The sequence below is a fragment of the Excalfactoria chinensis genome, chromosome 1 (assembly GCF_039878825.1).
Source record: "Excalfactoria chinensis isolate bCotChi1 chromosome 1, bCotChi1.hap2, whole genome shotgun sequence".
Taxonomy (NCBI): Eukaryota; Metazoa; Chordata; class Aves; order Galliformes; family Phasianidae; genus Excalfactoria; species Excalfactoria chinensis.
In genome coordinates, this window is record NC_092825.1 from 168,087,623 (window position 1) to 168,107,421 (window position 19,799).

The window sequence follows — 19,799 nt, forward strand, 5'->3', positions numbered from 1 at the left end:
TAAGTTTCTGGAGTTTCACTTCTCCCTTCTTAGAGGAGTTAGATTCCAACCAGTGCTGAATATTTTACACAAGACAATCTTTGGTAACATAAGCAATCACTCTTAAGATTTTTTGCTGCCTCCTTGAAAATTTCAAGTGACTGCTTATAATTTTTGTGAGGCTCAGCAATTTGTTATGTTTATTCATACAACGTGTACAAAAAACTTAACCGTTTTGTATAGTAGTGTTTGTGGAGGCTTAAAGCACGGTATTCTATCACCATTAGAATGTTTCTTTGTAATTCTGATCACACATACAGAAACAGTTTACTGTCAGGAAAAGGAGGGCTGTGTTCCCAACCGTGTACTAAATAGATGAAATTCAAGCAAATTGAATTGGAAGAGTAAAGGCTGTCTCACGTAACCTTCACCCTGTCCTCTATCTTGCTCTGTGAAGATGAATCAAGAATGTGTTTGTCATTGTACTTGATGATACCTTGGTCTCACGTCCTTGAGTATATATGGTTTTTGACATAATGCTCCTTCAGGCTGAGATTTCTTCTTCCTGTGAGACTCTGTCCTCTTTCCTGTGACTGTGGCTGACGATATGGGGGGCTGCGGTCAGAATCACAGCACCAGAAAGCTCAGCTTTTCAGGAACACTTCTGTGAAGTAAGCGTTGGACGCTGGACAATTCCTGTCATCCTGCAGACATACCCTATAGCATCTCTGATGAGAACCAGAAAAGCCCCTGTTAATGAAGTCATCCATATTTGCCCTTCAGATGGAACCACCTTGGTAGGCACTGCTGACTGGTGATGACTTACAGCGATGAACCTTTTATTAGGTTTATGATTTAATTCAGAATGAGAGTTAGCTATCCCTCTGTTGTCTGTTCATGTGAGAAATTGAAAATCGTGTATAAAACAATGTGATCTAGCTCTTCAGTGTCCCAGTCTTGTGGTTCTTTAAATCCTGCACGATGGTGGTAGGAAGGAGAAGGACTCAACATGTCATATGGGGCCTAAGATAATAACAAATCATTGTCTGTTTACATTGTCTGTTCGTTGAGGCACTGGCACATGCTGCCCAGGAAGATAATGGAGTCACTGTCTCTGGTGATGCTCAAGAAGTGTGTGGATCTGGCACTGAGGGACATGGATAGTGGACGTGGTGAAGATGGATTGACTGGTGATCTTAGTGGTCTCTTCCAACCCTAATGATTCTGTGATTGTATGATACTCCCTCTGTCATCAGTGAACCGCTCCAGAGAATGGCCTGTCGTACAGAAACTGTGGCAGAACCATATCTGTATGCTAACACTGTTCTGTGAGGCTTGGTAGGAAAACTTGGGCTCCATCAAAAGCACTGAATCTGAAGTCACTGGTCCAAGCACTGTGGATGCAGATCAGCAGACAGCAGGACCCAGGGGCTAAACATTCAATGCTGACCTCCTCCACGTTCTTAATAATCTTCCACATGTGCAGCTTTTGATGTAAATTGGTGAGATCTTGCCAACAAATCTATATCTGTGCTTCCAAAGATTAGTATCTTGTGGGAGATGGGTTAGTAGGACATCTTTTGCACACAGTTTCTTTCATCAGTTTTTATTTCCACCTTAATGTTGGTCTCTATCTTCAGCTGCTGGTCCACCATTACCAGCTTTTTCTTCCTTTCTGTTAGTAGTTCTTTCCTCTTGTGCCCCTGCAATCATTTTATCCACAGTTATCCATCCAGAAATAGCTTTCTTTTAGGAAAGTCCATGTAAGTACAAGTATTCTGCCAGCATAAACATAAGCACATAGTTTTGTCACCTGCTCTGCCGTTATGGAAAATGGGACCTGGCTGTCTCTCAGGCACACAGGCACACGCTCTGCCTCCTGAGCCAGCCATTTACACGCAGCCATCTTCTCACCCTCTTTATAAGGGCTCAGGAATGTTACAGGTCACTGTAGGGCCATTTCTTGCTCTACCCAAGAATAAGAGATTCTTGTTTCTGGTATTTTTTGGGCATTTGTGCACTGTAAGTCTAACAAGTGCTGGATTATGGCATGGAGGAATATAGGATTTATTGTTTCTTGTACGAAGCCTGGTGATACAGGGGAAATAGAGATGCCCAATTGTCTTTGAGAATTAACGGCTGGGTGATGGGTGTTGTTTTGATGTTTCACTGTTTGTCAAGCAGTTAGCTGAACGTTATTGCACAGATCTCTGTAAAGGTTTGTGTTTGTGCTTTGGTTCATGTCTAGCTAATCCAGAAATGTGTGTCACAGATATGTTTTGTTACTCGGACAACAAGAACAGTTTGCATGGGTGAATGGTTTGCATGGTTATTAACTTAGTTTCATATAGCAGGCTTTTTTAAAATCAGACTTCTTTTCACTAAAATAATAAAGTTGTGAGAGGGAGAGCTTAGCCACGTGGGAGCAATCCTCAGCTCAAGGTACTGGTCCATCCGAGAGCTGCTCCTGTCACCCACTTAAATGACCTGGGCACACATCCCAGCCTTGACCCACTTCTGGAGCGAGCTTGTAAGTCAAGAGCCTAAAATCCTTTCATCTCTGGGGAGGGTTTTAGAAAGTGTCTGCACAATGCTGAGGAGGCATTTCTGCTGTGTTCACCTGCCAGCTAGGAACTGAGTGCATTTCTCAACTATTTCATATATGAATTTTGTAGACAGACATCAGGTAATATAATTTTCTCATCCTAAGCTCAAAACATTCACTATGAAGGCAATTGTTCGGTATGTTATTAAGCTTAGAAATTCTTCTGTTCCCTGTCCTTTGCTCAGATAGCAAGGAGAGAATTGAGCTGATTAATTCAACCTTACCAGTCATCTTAGTTTTTTGGTGCATTTAGTGGAGGAAGTCAGCACTTCTAGGTCAAGACTCATTTCATCTTTGCACAACTCGAACAGGATGGACGAACTGTGCACCGAACATGTCCTTTTCTCTCAGCTAACTACAAAGGCATTTTTTCAGGCATTCTTTATTCAATTTATGTTCTGCCATTCTCTTTCCAAGCTTGATATGGTTAAGCGATACACACAAATCACAAGAGAGCGCTTTATCTTCAGTTTGACGGTTTCTTAAGGATCTCATGCAGATGTTGCTGCTTCCCTTTTATTTATTTATTTATCTATTGGAGGAGAAGGAATGGGAATGATTTTCTTAACTCCAATATAATAATTTACCGTAGTATCAATACCCACTTCAACCACTAGCCAAATTAGCTGAATGTGGGCAGTCGGAAGCAGATTGTTCATACAGTCACAGACTTGTGAACTACTTCTCAAAACTGTACTCTAACTCTGCTCTTGGTTAAGACTCTGATTCAAGAAGAGCCACAGCATATTTTTAGTACTGTTTTGCAGGGTTACTATCCTCAGCATGGTGGGCTGATCTGCTCGCAAACCACCTACCCCCTCAGTTTACAAAATAGTGGTTCAGAGTGCAGGTCTGATCGTTATCTGCTGGAAGTTCATTCTTTTGAGATCTATAGCCCTACATGTGTTTATACCAGATGAGCAACTGGCCAAACACTGAAATGTTGTTGGATTCCCAATTCAACTACAGAAACAACCCTTTTTGTTTCTGTCAAGAAAGAAAGGAAGGCAGCCACCACCAGAAATGCAGAAAGTATGAAGTTAAACCTGAACTGGAAGGGAGGAGGTAGGGAACTGAGGCTTTTGAAAGCAAGGAAGGCAAAGATAACTCTAGTTTGTCCTGACTGATACAAGATGGTAATCTTTGCATCTGGCATACTGTAAACATTAATTATGGATACTGATTTTATGATACATTTCACATGGGTGTGACTCAGCCAGCAAGTATGAGGATTTCTCCCTGTGTTGACCTTTCTAATATTTACATGAAAAAATGGGAGGTTGTGTTTTGGGACACATTATGAAATGCTTCTCTGTGTCCCATGCTTGGATTCTTGGTTGTTGCATCTCCTTTTGCTCCCAAACATCTGCTTTCACTGCAGCTGTCCAGGATGTGTCTGCTCCTCTCTGCACTGCCAGGGTGACATCCCTGCACATGGAAGAGCAGGGAGATGGAGGGGAGCAGACATGTGGGTCCAACCTAGCCAAAAATGCATTTGTCCTATTCCTCCTCAAAATAAATCAAGTCATTGTGATGGTTTTTTATTTTCTCAGATTCTGTACATGGCAAAATAAAAACAAAATGACCCTTCCTGTCTATTGTTAATGTCTCTGTGTAGCATTTTTATTTGCATGTGGCTGACCTGACTCACTTCATTTTTTGCTCTGTAAACTTTCCTTTACCAAATCTCATCAGTGATCTTTGTCATATCTTAAAGCTATATTTCTGTAAGCTCTATCTGTATTAAGAGGCTGCTCAGAGAGGCTCTGGGAACTTCTCCTTGGGAATAACGCTGTCCTGGGCCATGATGCCCTGCTTAGACAGGCCTGCTCTCAGCAAGCCCGGAAAGGCCCTGAGGTCCCCTGGGACCCTCTCCTGAGTCACCTGAGCTCTAATCAAACACGCTGTAGTCCTTAGTCCTCAGATATTAAGGCACTATTCAGCGCTGCTAGCCCAAGTGTGAAAAGAGTGGCCGTAATTTACAGACATTTGGGATGCAAGGACAGGGCCTTTATACATGCGGAAACAGCCTATGATGTGAGGATATGGCCTCAAGTTGCACTAAGAAGGGTTAGATTGGGTGTCAGGAAGGATTTCTTCACAGAAAGGGTGACTAGGCATTGGGATGGGCTGTCCAGGGAAGTGTTGGAATTGCCGTTCCTGGAGGTATTTAGGAGATATGTGGACACAGTGCTTAGAGATGTGGTTTAGTGGTGAACCTGCAGTGTTAGGTGAGGGTTGGAGTTGATGATCTTAGGGGTCTTTTTCAACCTAAATGTTTCCATGATTTCAAAATACTGCATTTTTTTTCAGTGGCTTTCTTTTCAGACCGGACCAGTCAAAGGATTTAAGTTCTCTCTGGAAGCATCACCAAACCTCCACTGTGTTCACAGGAGATGAGATGCTCCAGTTTAAACCACCCCCTGAAAGCCACCTACCCAAAAAGAGACTTTCAGTACATTTGTAACTGGGAGTTGATGCTTTATATAAACTCCTACAGAACCTGATGGTTGAGCAAAATCTGTGGCTTGCTGTCTGTAGACTATTAGACACAGATCTCTTTATGCCTTCTCATTTGTAGATACTTTGTCAAATGCTAGCAGCTTCTCAGATTTGCCAGCAGTGAGATCTAATGATTTCATTCACTAGAAAAATGTATGATTTATTCTATTAGTAATCTATTAAGCTATTATTCAGTTAATTTACAGTTGGACAGAAGATATCTATATAGTCCCAGACCTAATTTATCTGTCTTGAGAAGGTTATGCCTTAATGAAAGAAACAGCAAGGTGAGATCATTTTTAAAGGTGAACTGAAATTACGTGGTTGAATTTACTGTTGTGTAATAGCTGTAACTGCAGATCTAACAAAATGAGTGTACTTGCATAAATAGGGAACCAAATAATGACAATAACAAATGCACTGCAGTGAGTGAAAGAGAAACACTTGTCAAAGGTAAAGCACGTGGTTCTGTAGGGTGTCTCCTCTCAGAGTGGACCAAACCACGCACATGCCCAAATAAATGTGTGCCACATCCTGAGCACAAATTGGCAGAAGAACCAGTTGTTCCCGAACATGTCTGTTCCTGGAACTCAGTGATTATATTTAGGATAAAGGAAGAAAATCTTGCTGTGCAATTATCTGCGAGCAGTGACTGCCAGAGGTTCCTCTGATTGTGTGCTCTCAGTGGTGTGCAGGCTGATGTGAAGGACCAGCTCAGGACATGTTCTGTCTAGGTCTCAGGAGGAGCTCAGCCCCCTCTGCTTGTTCACCAGTCTATTATGAAAAATATTTGAGCAAAATAAGGCAACAACTGTGCTTTGATGGAGGGCCTGTGAGGGCAGAGGTCACACGCCTTGGCAGCAGCAGGCCGCACCACTGCTTCCTACAGCAGCTCCAGTGCTCAGGCCAGTACACCATAGTCCTATTTCTAGCTGCAGGAGGGAGGCAGTGTGGTGATGAATACGTTTCTATGCAGCAAAATGTGTGTTTCTGTCTCCAGCACATGCTTTTGAAAATTTCTGCCTCCAGGGAAAGCAGCTTTGTCTATTTGCTCAGTATTTTTATTGTGGTATTCGACTTCACTTAGTGGGAATCCATGCTCCCTTGATAGCTATTGACATTTCCATCTCTTACCTATGCTTTGTTGTTGGTTTTTCTTTCTGCTGCTTTCCCTGTGTTTCCTTTTGCCCATCCCCTCCCGGTTCTCTCGTGCCTTCTGAAAACTGCCCTGCCCTCCCAGCCATGATCAGGAATGAGAAAAGCGTCTTTAATGACTACTGAGAGAGAGGAGCAATGTTCCAGTCAGATCAATAGGGAAGGAACTTGCTCATACCTCTTCAGAGTTCTAAAGATTTTGGAAACAAATGTAACCCAATAAACTTAGGTGGGTAAAATCCAAACATTAATTGAAAATATATTGCAGGGCTGGTACAGAAATGTATCGAGTATTTGAAATTAGATCCATCATCTGGATGCTTAGTACATATAAAGTAAAATAGATTCTTAAGGGTCAAAAAATGATTGAGGAAAAGCTCTGGATGTTTATTTTATGTATGCAGTACTTCGGATATCTCTGTATGGATGCTAATTGTCAGCTTCTCTGTATCACTGGCTTTCAGGCCATGCTCCTATTTTTCTCAGTATATGGCATTTTGCAACCATTTTCCACTCCCAAGGTTTCTGATAGCGATAACTCACCCTTTTTCCTGTGGTCTGAAATTGGAGTCTGGCTGCTACAAGTCTGTATGCACGCAGTAATGATTCCAAATCTCACCTACAATTTCTTTTTGTTTCTCTTTCCAAGCAAAAAATGAAGAGTTTGGCCCAAAGACGCCAGTCTGCACCATCCCTGATCTTCGTCAAAGCACTTAACAGATCTAGATCTGTCTCAAGGTGAGTCAGTGAGTTCTGCTGGCTGTACATGCTGTACCAGGTATAACTCAGGCATGGTAATTGTGGAACTGTACAAATCACTTTGAGCTGTGATGGACTGCTATTATGCACTCTCTCTAGAGGTCTGGAAGCCTATGCTGGTCTAGGAGAATGCTGTGGTCCAGGATATGGTAGTCCCAGCCTTGTCTTATCCTCCTACCATAGCAACTTGTGAGAGAGAGCATGTAAGTGTGTGCACATGTGATGTGTTCAATGCTTCATTTCTGTGTCTTCGGCCAGGATCAGCCATTTCTCCTCCCTTCCCACCCTAGTGTAAAGCTGCCATAGAAATGGGAACTTCTATGGAGCGGTTCCATTGTCCAGCTTTCTCTCCTGACCTGCCATTTGAACCGTTCTGCATACATAACTTTTATCTTCCTGCACTACAGTTCATTAGACTTTAAACTTGCAAAACATAAGTGTTTATCAAGAAGTGAACCATCTGGTAGGTTGTTAATGCTTCCAGCTGTGTAGAGCTCTTTACTAAGAAACATTATTGATGAAAAATGAAGTATGGCTTTGTAAGGAATATTTTTTTTCCTACAGTGTGTTGTGTTAAATAATCAGTATGTGAGCTTTGGAAAGTCTTCTGTGTTTGATCTAACTAATACCTGGTTTCATATTTGTCGTCTCTCAGAATTTCAGAAGCTTGTGGAAGTATTTTGTGGAAACATCAGAGTTGCAAAATAGGAAAGGAAAATGAGTAGAAACGACTTGCACGTCTTTTTACTGGCTGTGACTTGAAAGAGGAAGCTGAGAACTGAATTTCTAAAGGTGTTTGCACCTTTTTGTGTAGTCTGCTGGCCTCAGCTTAGGGCTGAGAGCCAGCAGCGTGTTCTGGTTCTGGCTGTAAAATCTGTTCTGCGGCCTCATTTTTACTTTGTTTCCTGGTCTTTAAAATAAATGGAATTGGTGTTCTGTAACCCCTTCATGGGATTACTGAAACGTTTTGATTGTCTGTACTATCCTACTTATTTTCCATTTACTACTATTTCATTGGATTTGTAGTTACACTCATAGTTGTGATACCACCTCTTGGGCATGGATCCCACGTTCATAACTGAAACTCTGAAATTAGAGATGGACTACGGCTATGAGGAGCAGCAATACCTGGAGGGTACAGGAGGCAAGAGATGCAAGCCCTCCACCCTTGGATGTTAGATTTTCCTACCATTTATACACCTGTGTTCTCATAAGCCTGGAGTCATAGAATCATTAACCATGTAATGGTTTGCCTTCGAAGGGGCCTTAAAGATTAATTAGTTTCATAGACAGGGATAGTTTCCAGTAGACCAGTGTTGCGCAAAACTCCATCCAACCTCGTCCTGAGCACTTCCAGGAATAGGGCAATTGTCTTGCCTTGGAACTGTCTTAACACTCGGTCCTCAATACTAAAAAAATGTATTATTTTCAAAGTTCATATGTCAGAGCTTCTGTCATTTGCCTGCTGGGTTCAGACATGGGCATTTTTCTTCAATTCTGCTTTTTTTGTTGTCCTTGCTTTATTGTCTGTTCTATAAGTGTCAGAGGTTGGCCATAGCTGGAGGAGCCACTGAGTGGGATAATACTCACCACGTAACTTTCACCTAAGAATATTTCACTGTTTCTAAAGTGTAAGTATGTCTTGCTTGCATAGCCCAGGGCAGAATTCTTTCCAGATCCAGATTTAGCATGCAGAAGGATTTTTTTTTTCTTTTCATAAGGCCAGTTGGCAGAAACTTTATGGTGGAGAGGTCTGAAGAACGGGAAATATTGCCTCGCTCTACAGGAAGAGAAACACCTTGCCTGATTGATCCTGCCATTTCCAGAGAAGTTAGGTGCTGCCCGCAGCCCTGCCTGTCCTCTGTCTGGGGCATGCAGCGATTTAGCTGCTCCTCTTGTTTCCAAGTAAAGTCTGTGGCCTTAACAAGAGGTGTTTGGTGAAGTCTGAAGACCCTGGAGGCCAGAGCAGGTGATTTTGTAGCTTCAAAGCCCGTCAGTGAGAGAGTAACGCTCTTGATGATGTAGTGTTTATTATTGTTCACAGGAGCAATAATTCTCACCTATACCTGACTTCCTTGTTTGGCTGCACAAAATACATTCCTCTTCATCACTAAACTGATGGATGAGTTTGAACTTTCCACTTGGTTTGTTGTGTAAATGCTTAACTCCTGTGAAGTGCTTTCTCTTAAGGCAAGCTAGAGAGCAACAAAATGACTTCCCGTGCTTTCTAATCTCCTTCAAATGTTTTATCTCAGAGCTGTCTTAGCTCTTAGTTCCCCCTCTTGTAGACACAGCCAGACTGCAAAATCCATTATTCTCCTCTGGCAGTGAACCTTAAGAGCGGGACTCCATTACACTTACTTGTTAATGGTTGATTAATGACTTGTAGATGATAAAACTCCTATCTGAAGTTAGCATACATCTGTGAGGGATTTATATGAATCCTCTCACCTCAGCAGCTGGCTCACCTCAACATTTGTTGAAATTAACGAACAAGTGCAAAGTTTAAAAGGGCAGGAAATACATATAAGCACAAGTCAGCTTGTATTTTTACACTGCTTTATATGTCAGGTGTCCTTGGATTATATAGAGGGCATTTTCATAAAATGTGGTGGCAGCCATTTTGGACAGAAGTACCTTTGGGCAGTTTAGAGCTTATTAATTTTCAAAGAAACCATTGTGACATCTGGAGATGGCTGTTATAGCGTTAAGAGGATTGAGTTTTTTAAATGGTTGTGTTACTGTAGCTCTTACGGCAGGAGGATGTAGGTGAGATGAGTTGATCAGGCTGGAAAAATCAGACCCTGTTTTGTGCCTCTGTGCTCTTCTTCAGTCTTAAAAGAGAAGGAAATTGGAAAGTCTTGTGTGTTCAAAAGCTTGTCTTCTTTTTCCTCAGCTATATCACTTGGCTTTATGAAAGTTAGGCCTTCCTTACAGATCTTGCCTTGCCACATTGGCCGTGGAAAAGGCCAAGACACTTCGCCTATGGAGGGGTTCTGAGATGACTGTGAATGGCACAGTGGTGTACAGATGTACAACCACTCTGCGGTCCCTGTTTCACTCAAGTGTATCTGTAGACAGCAAGGGAAGATAGTAAATAGTATAGATATTCTAGTGGAATATAGGCCATTACTTCCAACAGATGAAAATATGCAGACTATTCATTGCCTCCTGGTTTTGCTTCTCTTCCTCTTTTCTGAATAGTTTATCTTTCCTCACAAAGCAGTGATGAATAGGCATGCAAGGACTGTTTCACATCATCACATGTCCTCTTTGGAAGCAATTTGAGCAGAGTTATTCTAGAACACACCGAAAGAGTAAGCTTTTGGTATTTTTCTTGGCTGATATTCAGATGCAGAAAGTTTGATTGTTAACTACATTAATATGCATGAAATCAGCAAAGGGTTTGGGTTGGTTATATTTGGACCTGGACCTGTTGCACAGTTGTAATTTTCCCTTTTTTTTTTCCTTTATGTCCTGCACAACTTAATGATATACTTCGGTGCAAGACAAATTATGGGCTTGAAACAGAAATGTCTGAGACCTTGATTTAAGCATCAGGTCTTGTCTCCTCAAAATAACTGACGTTAATAATTGAGACTTGTTTCGAACAAAATTTTCAGCCTTTGTTCTGCTGTCCTTCAAAATAGTTTTCACATGTGACAAAGCCCAAGCTAACGAGTTTCTGCTCTGTTTTGGCGGACTTCTGTTCATATGGAGAATACTTGACAGGACAGCCAAATTCTGTCTTGCTTTTGCTGGCAGCTTTCCTTTTCCTCCTGCACGCCCCCACCAGATCTTTGAAAATGATATTTTTACATGCTTAATACTATAATTATTTACATGCTTTAATAATGTCATTTTACATTGCTTAGTCTTCATGACCATTTATAGGTACGTGCCTCTGCACGCTAAAGACATTAAAATATCAGTAATTAAACTACTCTTTATTGCAGAGTTAAGAGTCTTTATGATATTATTTTGGTATAAGCAAGAAGCAGGACTGGTTTTAAAATAAAATCAGGAATCGTTTTTAATGGCTTTTCAAGCAAACCTTTGCAGAACCTGAAAAGGAAATACCTAAAAAGTCAGCCCTCCCCAGTTTTATTATTTGGATTTAAAGTCAAAGAATTTAAAGGTATAGACTGGGTATTTCAGAAATCTCCAAGGGTGTTCTCCTGTCCTGCAGATAGAAGCAGGGCTGTGCTGCTCATGTTGAAGCTGCTCTTTCTTCTCCTGATGCACAGTAGATGACTGTGGTGTGTTATCTTCCAGGGGCCAGTGCCAAATGCTAAATATCCCAGATAACGAAGATCATATGTGTAATCTAGTAATGCGTTCCACTTGGCTCAAGTCAAATACAAAGTGTTCCCGAAGTCTTGTACATTGTGTTTTCAGGGTCTTAGTCAGAAGATATGTGGATGATCCAAGCTATGTGACTGGTTGAAGACAAAAATAGAGACTTCTAATAAATGTAAATTGCCAGGAGGCCCTAAATGCCTCCTTTTCACAGGGGAGATGAGTGCTTGGTGTTTCAGAAAAATGTGATTGTGAATAGGAACGGAATAAGTTCACTGTGAGTAACTAACTTGTTAAGCAGGTATTTCGCTTGTAATCATTCTGCTCATTCTTCGCTCGTTTCCATGGCAGCAATTAATTTTTCCTCTGCAATCTTTGCAAGGTGCATTGGGTTGGTAAAGCTCAGCACCTCTCTGCTTCAGGGGCTGTGGCAGGAAGAGGCCCCAGGCAGCCGCCATCTCTTCAGCTCCTGGGGCACTTGCTTCCATGTAGCCCCTGAATAACAGTGTAGGGGGAGGATTGGGAACAGCACGGTGCCCGCTGGGCTGAGGGCCTGTTCTGAAACTTCACAGCTTCTGTTTTTTGTGAGAACTGCAAGCAAGTTTCATTAGAAACCAAGTTTCTAGTCATCAAGATGGAGCAAAAGTCATATTCCCAAAGACTCATCCAACAGCGCAGATGAAGAGCCCTTTATTTCTGTATTTAATTTTTAGATTAAATTAAATCTCAACATTTCTGAATAGGATTTTTTTTTCCGAAATTTTCTGCTTCATGAAAAGTTCTGATACTTTAGCATTCTATCTTTACCTGAATGAGCATAATTCTCTGAATGAGAACTTCTCCAGAGTTCTCCCATCAGTATGTCCTGTTTCCATATGCAAGGCAAGGAAACATGAATTTGTATACAGTGAAAAGTTTAGGAAAGACAAAGCTATTTTGCTTCAGATTGTTCTTCCTTTTTAAATTAATCACGCTTAATTAAAATAATGATGATAATGTTATTCAGCACGAGCCAGCAGTGTGCTCAGGTGGCCAAGATGGCCAACGGCATCCTGGCTTGTATCAGCAATAGTGCAGCCAGAAGGAGCAGGGAAGGGATCATCCCCTGTACTCAGCTCTGGTGAGGCTGCACCTTGATTACTGTGTCCAGTTTTGGGACCCTCACTGCAAGAAAGACACTGAGGCTCTGGAGCGTTTAGAGGAGGGCAACAAAGCTGGTGAGGGGTCTGGAGCACAAGGCTTATGGGGAGCAGCTGTGAGGGAGCTGGTGTTGTTTAGTTTGGAGAAGAGCAGGCTCAGGGGAGACCTTACTGCTCTCTGCAGCTGCCTGAAATGAGGTTTTGGGGATGTGTAGGTCATTCTCTCCTCCCCTGTAACCACCAATAGGACTAGAGGGAATACCCTCAAGTTGTGCCAGGGGAGGTTCAGGTGGGACATCAGGAAAAATTTCTTCTCAGGAAGAGTGGTCAGGCACAGGAACAGAATGCCCAGGGATGTGGTGTTGTCACCGTCCCTGGAGCTGTTCAAGAAACATTTAGATGTTGTAATAAGGGACATGGTTTAGTGGGAAATATCGGTGGTTGGTGGACAGTTGGACTGAATAATCTGGGAGGTCATTTACAACCTTGGTGACTCTATGATTCTGTGATTCTGTGAATGTACTAGTTGTCATTTTTATAGTATTTCTAATTCATCTGTTATTTAAGCCAATTATTACACTGGAGTGTTGTTTCTTTAAACCATGTGCTTGAATGAATAAGTTATTTTTATGTAGTAATAGCCGGGGATAAAATTTTATTAACTGTTAACAAGGAACAAAGTGAACTTTCTGAGGCCTCAAATGGCCTTTTAACTCCGAGACTGGCATTCCTGTAGCCCCGCTGTTTTTTCTGTTTTGTTTTGTGTGAGCATGTGTGCGTATGTGTGCATATGTTTGTTTTTGATAAAACACATCAGGTCTTCATTTATTACATACAAAGTGGCTTATAACGATGTTTGTACATCTGGAGATTGAAATGAGCAGGGGCTCTCAGAGATCTGCTGCCTTTTTATTAAAAGAAAGGGAGTAAAGGTAAAAAAGACTGCAGGCTTGGAAGCAGGGTTTTGGAAGGATTGGAGTTTAAATGAGGGATTAATTTTACAATAAATGACTAATAGTTTAACACCCGTGCTTTGAGCTGATTCCCCTTTGGATGGAGTTGTGACAGTCTGAAGACAAAGGAGGCGAGCGGCTCTGCTCAGCGGGAGGAGTGCTCATCCAGATGTCTCTCTGCCCACGTCTGCTTTTGGATTCGGCCCATTTAGGGGCTTTTTGGATTAAGCCTTGAGATCTGGCAAAATGCAGCCCTCGTCCAGCCATTGTGTATCCCTGGTTTTAGACAATGAAATCTCTGCCAAACGACAGTCTGGCCAAACAGTTTGGGCAGCAGCATACCTGAGGAAATCACAGGACTGACTTGCTCAGACTTCTTTGTGGCCGTTTATCTTGTGTAAACAAGCAGAAAGCCTCTAATGATGTGCAGGCTGATGTGCAGCCTCTGGTGCTCTCACCTCTGACAAGGGCCAGCATTAAATATGCATTGAACTCTCCTCCTGGCTGATAGAGCATTGCTTCTCCACTTCCAATTGCTTTCTCATAGTGTACAGAACTGCTGGGGGGTGAGTTTTTAATCACGCTGCAAGAATAACAATCTATCTTTGGATTTCTTCTGTCCTTGTGTCTGAAGTGTTTGAGTACCATGGGCTAGATCCAGTGAGGGATAATGCCCTCAGGAGCAAGGCATGGGGATAATTTAGGTACCTGAATTTAAAGCCATCACTTAAAAAACACCTCCTTGGTGGCTGCCTGATTTCCCAAGTGCCTCTGGTCTTTAGGCACTAACCAGCTGACAGGAAAGCTCTCCATATACTAGGAAGTTGTGCTTCTGCATGACAGTTGATGGCACTGAACAGGTCAATGCCAAAGAGCTGAACATTGTCCCCTGGGGTGCCCCGTCAGCCATTCTGCTGATCCCATTTAGCCTGCCTGGACAAAGGCAAGGGATGTTTCTACCGTGTTCACTATTCAGGTCCTCACTGACCACCTCTACTCTTTGCTAAGCTTCTGGCCATGAAGCCTGTGCTCCTTCACTGGAAATGGATTGCCCAGGTTCAGTTCTTTCCTTCCTCAGGCAGCTCATCTTTCACTTCCCAAAAGAGTGATGCAACTACTGTATCTGTTCCTGGGATTTTTATTTTTTGCCCGTGGCTCTCTGATATATCCAGGTTCAGCCTTTCATATCCATAGCTCAGAGTGGTTGTATGCTTCCCACGTATGTAATTACTTATTACCATCAGGTGTGGGGATGTGGAGTGCCCTATAATATCTTTTTCCCTCATCACAGGCCACCAGTGAGGTAGAATTCTCTGACTAACCTACCAAAACCCTCTTGCACATGCAGGCAGGTAGTTGTAAGGGGTAAACAGGTATGTGTGGCTGCCCCTGGTGTGGCTGCTGGCTGTCCATAGGAATTTGGGTCACACACATTCAAGGACTGGCAGCAGCAGGCATACCAAATAATCTCTTCACTGTAATAGGATAATTCCTGTGCTGCAGTACTAGTATCAAAACATGAATTAAAGCCCTTGAGGAAAACCAAAGCCAGATTTGTTCCCATTAGAGCCGGGACAGGTGCAGTGAAGTGACAGACCCATCTGACACAGGCACTGTCCCTAATAAGAAAGCGGTCTCAAAGGACCACTTTGGAGGGGGGCTTATCTTGTAAAGGCAGTGCTTGAGCTGTTTATGGGTAATTTTGTGTGTGATTACTTTGTTTACCGTCAGCAAGTTTCTCCTGAAAAGGGCATCCAGAGAGCAGCTTCTGGTGGATTCTAATCATCTCTGCTTTGCCTGGCCACATTTTTTGAAGTCTTGCACTGTTTTGAATGCTTCTCTTAAAGCTTGTTGTGGCGCAACTGCGGTCTCTCCACATGTGTTATGAGCTGAGGGGTAGAGCCTTGGTGAACCACTTGCTGATGAATGGCAAAATCAGAGGCTAAAGGGAAATCACTGCTGAGCAACAGGGCTTTCAAAGAGCCAGAACCACCCTTCTGATCTTACCTGGTAATTGCATGAGGTGTCTGGCAGGCAATAAATCTTCAGGCAGTCACCTAGAAACTCCTCTGTTTCCCTGTTAGAAGGGCACAGTCCCACAGTAGCCTTGTTATTGTTCATTTACTTCCTACCTAACAGTTAGCTGCAGATAGTGGAAGTGGAGTAGCTGCAGGCACACACTTACATGTGCGCTCACTGACAGCCATAAATGATGGGCCAGAAGGAATTTCTGAAGATGCTCACACCAAGCTTGTCATATGTACACCTCAGCTTGACAGGGCTTGTTTCTGCTGAGCTCTGCAGCATCTCCTGGCTATTTTTGATAGCCTAGAATTCCTGGCTAATGCATGACCTCCGCTGAACTCTTTCAGTGCATTTTGTGAGATTTGAAACCCCCATTAGAAGGAAGGGTTAATTTCATCCTTGATGTAACTCTCAATCAGCTGAGTTGAGCTAAGCTTCTAAATTTCCCAATTGTGATTAAGTTGATTAAATGTCCCAGTTGTGATTGCTGCTTTACAAAATGTTATGGTAGGACATAATCCTCATCCCTTCAGGCTACTAAAATAATACTGGACCTATCTGGGGAGACACAGGTAAAGCTGGAACCCCAAAATGCTCTCCTATATGCCAATAGCATGGGTTCAAAGGAGCCAGTGTGGAGGTGGCAAAGACTCCTCCAGGCTTCTTGTAGTCCATAAGACACTCCAAAACAGTGAGAGTGCACTGCGGAAAAAAGGATCAGTTCTTCTCAAGGCCAAAACAGGTTTCATCGACTTCTGCACAAGGATATGTCCTTCTTTGCACTTCTCCCCCTCCCAGGAGGAGCTGGACCAAAACCCCTTAGACTTGGTGGTCTCCAGTTGGCCTATACGGCAGTACTGGAGGACACCCACACAGCAAGAGCTTTTCACTAGGTGTTTACTTAACCTTCACTAAATTCTTTTTGGGTGGAAATAGGCAAAGTATGACTGAAACGTGTGGTGCTACTTTATACCAGTAGAGAATGTTGCCCTTATGCTAAATGTTCAGGGTAAACACCTTGCAGCTGTTTGTTAAAATAAAATCATTTTTAAAAAGCCTGGAAGTAAACCAAACCACAGATGTGTTTCCTGTCTCCAGCCACCACGCTGTAATACATGTTTGCTCTGCAGGGAATATTGTCCTTTTGGCTATGCAGGAATTACTTAAGTGCCGTTTGTTTTCTGATCAGCTGCCAAGCTTCCATTCTGAAACGTGTGAGGATTTTTTAAATGCTGCTTCTTACCCTAAAGCTATTTGATATTTTACTGCAAGTCGTAGTTGTGTACTGATTTTTGGAAGACTACAGTAGAAAAGTGCCCTTACACGCTTTGGCACCGCTAACAACCAGTGTAAACCATGCCGATACATTGTGATAGCTTTTATTACTTCGAAGTAGATTTTAATATCATGCAAACGTGATTCCAGATGCTTAGGAAACAACTTTCAGAATTCTAGAATAATTTCAGTTGGAACATTTTCACAATATATTTTGAATTATAATATGCCCACTGAATTTGAGAAGCAGAAAAGCAGTAAAGAAGTTGCAACCAGTTGCACATTTATGCAAATAGAAGCAGACATTTTAGCACTTAGAAAATAACTAATGCTCTTTAAAAACCTGAGTAGATCTCACTAGCTTCACTGTACAAAAGCTACTGTACGTGATGGCAATGGCCTATGAGAACTTCAATAGAGTGCTTGCAGAAAATAGACTTGCTATTTCTGGAATGCTGTACTGCTTTCACAGAGTGCTGCTTCAACTCTGTGTGCTTTACCATAGGTGTCAGCAAGCAGACCTGCCCTGCATCCTGAAAAATAAGCCCTTAGCAGAACAGGGATGAGGTTGACAGCAGGTTTTCAGAAAATGGGTTTGCAGTCTGTGTGATTAAGGAGAGTTTTATACTTGTCTGTCCAAGTCCCTTCTATAAGTAGTCAGTTTGAGATTACAGCAGCATCCTAATTTTCTGTCAGCCATCACCTACCTTCCTGGAAAGCACTCCTACCCTCCAGGCTGATACTTTTTGTACTTACTTTCCCCCTCCAGGTATAATTACCATTTATTATAATAAGGTGCTGCATAAGCTTAGATGTAAAGCTGACTCCAAATGGTGAGAAGCTGAAGTGGGAAGACATGTGGAAGATCCTGGGCATATGGGTGGCTCTCCAATGCACTGGTTGTGGCTGAAAGGCAGCATGTGGTTGGCACCTTTAAAAATGCAATGGATCATTACTTTAAAATCTAACTGTCTAAATAAGGTTCTGAGCCTGTGGATTGCCTGTGGCCGAGAAGAATCCTGCTGGGGACAGGACAGGCAGAGCAGTGGACAGGCCTGCTTGCTGGCATCCTTCATCATCATCTTCCTTCCATGCAGTGGTATGGGTTTGTGCCAAACTAGAAGCGGTGTCACAAGGACACCTCCAGCAAGGCAGCGTTAACATGCAGAACCGTGTGTTATATTTCCCAGTTTCTGCCTCTTTGCACCTGCAGCTGGATTTGAGAAAATAATAAAGTACCTTCACAGGGCTTTGATTGTCCCACAGACGCTCTTCAAAGACACAGTCCCTGGCTGATGGAGTTCAGATGATCTGCTGTGATAAACCAGTTGCGCCCCCAGCCTTTCTAGTATGGCCAGGGACTCCTTTCAAGCCATGTGCCTTAACAAGCTATCAGCATGACAGAGGCTACATTGATCAAGAGCATAAGCAGGACTGTTCCTGTTGTCTTGCATTCAGTCCCAAGCATGGCTGCTAAGCTTCAGTATATAAGAAAATCTTTCTCCGCATTTTTTGCTTTTTTTTCTCTTTTTCACACATAGAATGTGATGATCGGTTACTGTGATACTGCCAGGTTGGCGAGGATACAGTATGACACACATCCAAACTATCATTTATGATGAAATTAGGTAGATGTTGAAGTCTTGAAATGTTAACACTGCACTTGAGTGCACTCTAAGCAGCTGTGGGACACAGGTCAGTGCTTACTGATGTGTTACAGGTCTGGGTTTTATTCCCACCTTATCTCAGAGAAAACAGGACTGCACACCACCATGAAGCTATTATCTTGTGATTAGTTAAAGAACAGTTATAGAGTGGGTTGGATTGGAGGGGGCCTTTAAGGTCATCTAGTTCCAATCCTCTGCTATAGGAAGAGACACTTCCCAATTGATAAGGTTGCTAAAAGCCCCATCCAACCTGGCCTTCAGTGCTTCCAGGGAGGGAGCATCCGCAATGCCTCTTGGCAGCCTGTTCCAGTGTCTCACCGCCTTCACTGTAAAGAATTTATTCCTAATATCTAGTCTCAATCTACCCTCCTCCAGTTTAAAGCCATTTCTCCTTGTCCTGACACTACATGCCATTAAAAGAATCCCTCCCCAGCTTTCCTATAAGCCCCCTTCTGGTACTGGAAGGCCTCTGTAAGGCACCCCAGCACCTTCTCCAGGCTGAAGAGACCCAGTTAATAATACCGTAATAAGTTTGTTATCTTGGATGCAGAACACCTTCTAACCATACAATGTGCATAATACACCTTATGCATTAAATGATTTCCACCAGTAAACAATCCTAGCTTCAAAGCTCCGGTTAACAAAGCCAGCGTCATTAGCAAAAATATGAAGCAAACATCTATTAAGCTGACATGGAATTTTCTCCTGACAGGAAATTTTATGAACTTAAGTGTCAAAGAAGGAGACACAGAAAGAAAGTGCAAATATCAGTAGCTGAGCTCCAGTGTGAGCTCCATTAAGAAAGTGATAGGATTTAATTTTTCTAGACCAGAATTGTTTTGAGGGACGTCTCTGCTGGTCACAAATCACGTGTCGGCCCTGACTGATATCTGAAACGTGGGCTGAGCTGCATACAGTTCTGACTGTGCAGATAACTGTTTACCCCAGCCTTAGGAAGGTGTGAAGAGCTCCAGCTTCTCTCACTGGGTTGCTCCAATCCAGCACTCTGACTCAGTGAAGAGAATGTAAATGCAGAAGCTGAAAATTAATTTGCTGCATTTTTTTCCTAAAGATAATTTGCCGATTCTTTAAATCAATCCAAAGCATGACCCTGAGATAAACAGAATAATCCTGTGGTCTGTGAATGCTGTGAGCTCTGGCATCTGCTCTGCCTGGTGGGCTCTGCAATTTGGAGTAGACGTTAGAGTTGTGGCTAAAATGAAGTTGGGTTTATGCCATGAGCTGCAGGCTCTACAGGCATAGGGATGAAACTGGGAAGAGCCAAGTGAACTGGGAAGAACTGAGTCTTTACCTGGGCTTCAGAATGGGCACAAATATTGCACGTGGGAAAATATTTTACTTGATATACCTATGTGTGGAATGAGCCTAGGCTAAGCTGTTCGCTCTAGGAGGAATTTGGAAATGTCTGATGTAGGCGTAG

At 42.6% G+C, this 19,799-nt stretch overlaps 1 protein-coding gene across 1 annotated transcript in view; it reads left to right on the forward strand.

Annotated features, from left to right (window-relative positions):
* Positions 1-19,799, forward strand: part of ARHGAP20 (Rho GTPase activating protein 20) — a 60,877-nt gene that overhangs the window by 3,001 nt on the left and 38,077 nt on the right. Inside the window, exon 2 of the mRNA XM_072326605.1 lies at positions 6,891-6,979. Coding sequence (XP_072182706.1) covers positions 6,891-6,979 — 89 coding nt within the window. The remainder of the gene's footprint in view (positions 1-6,890; positions 6,980-19,799) is intronic.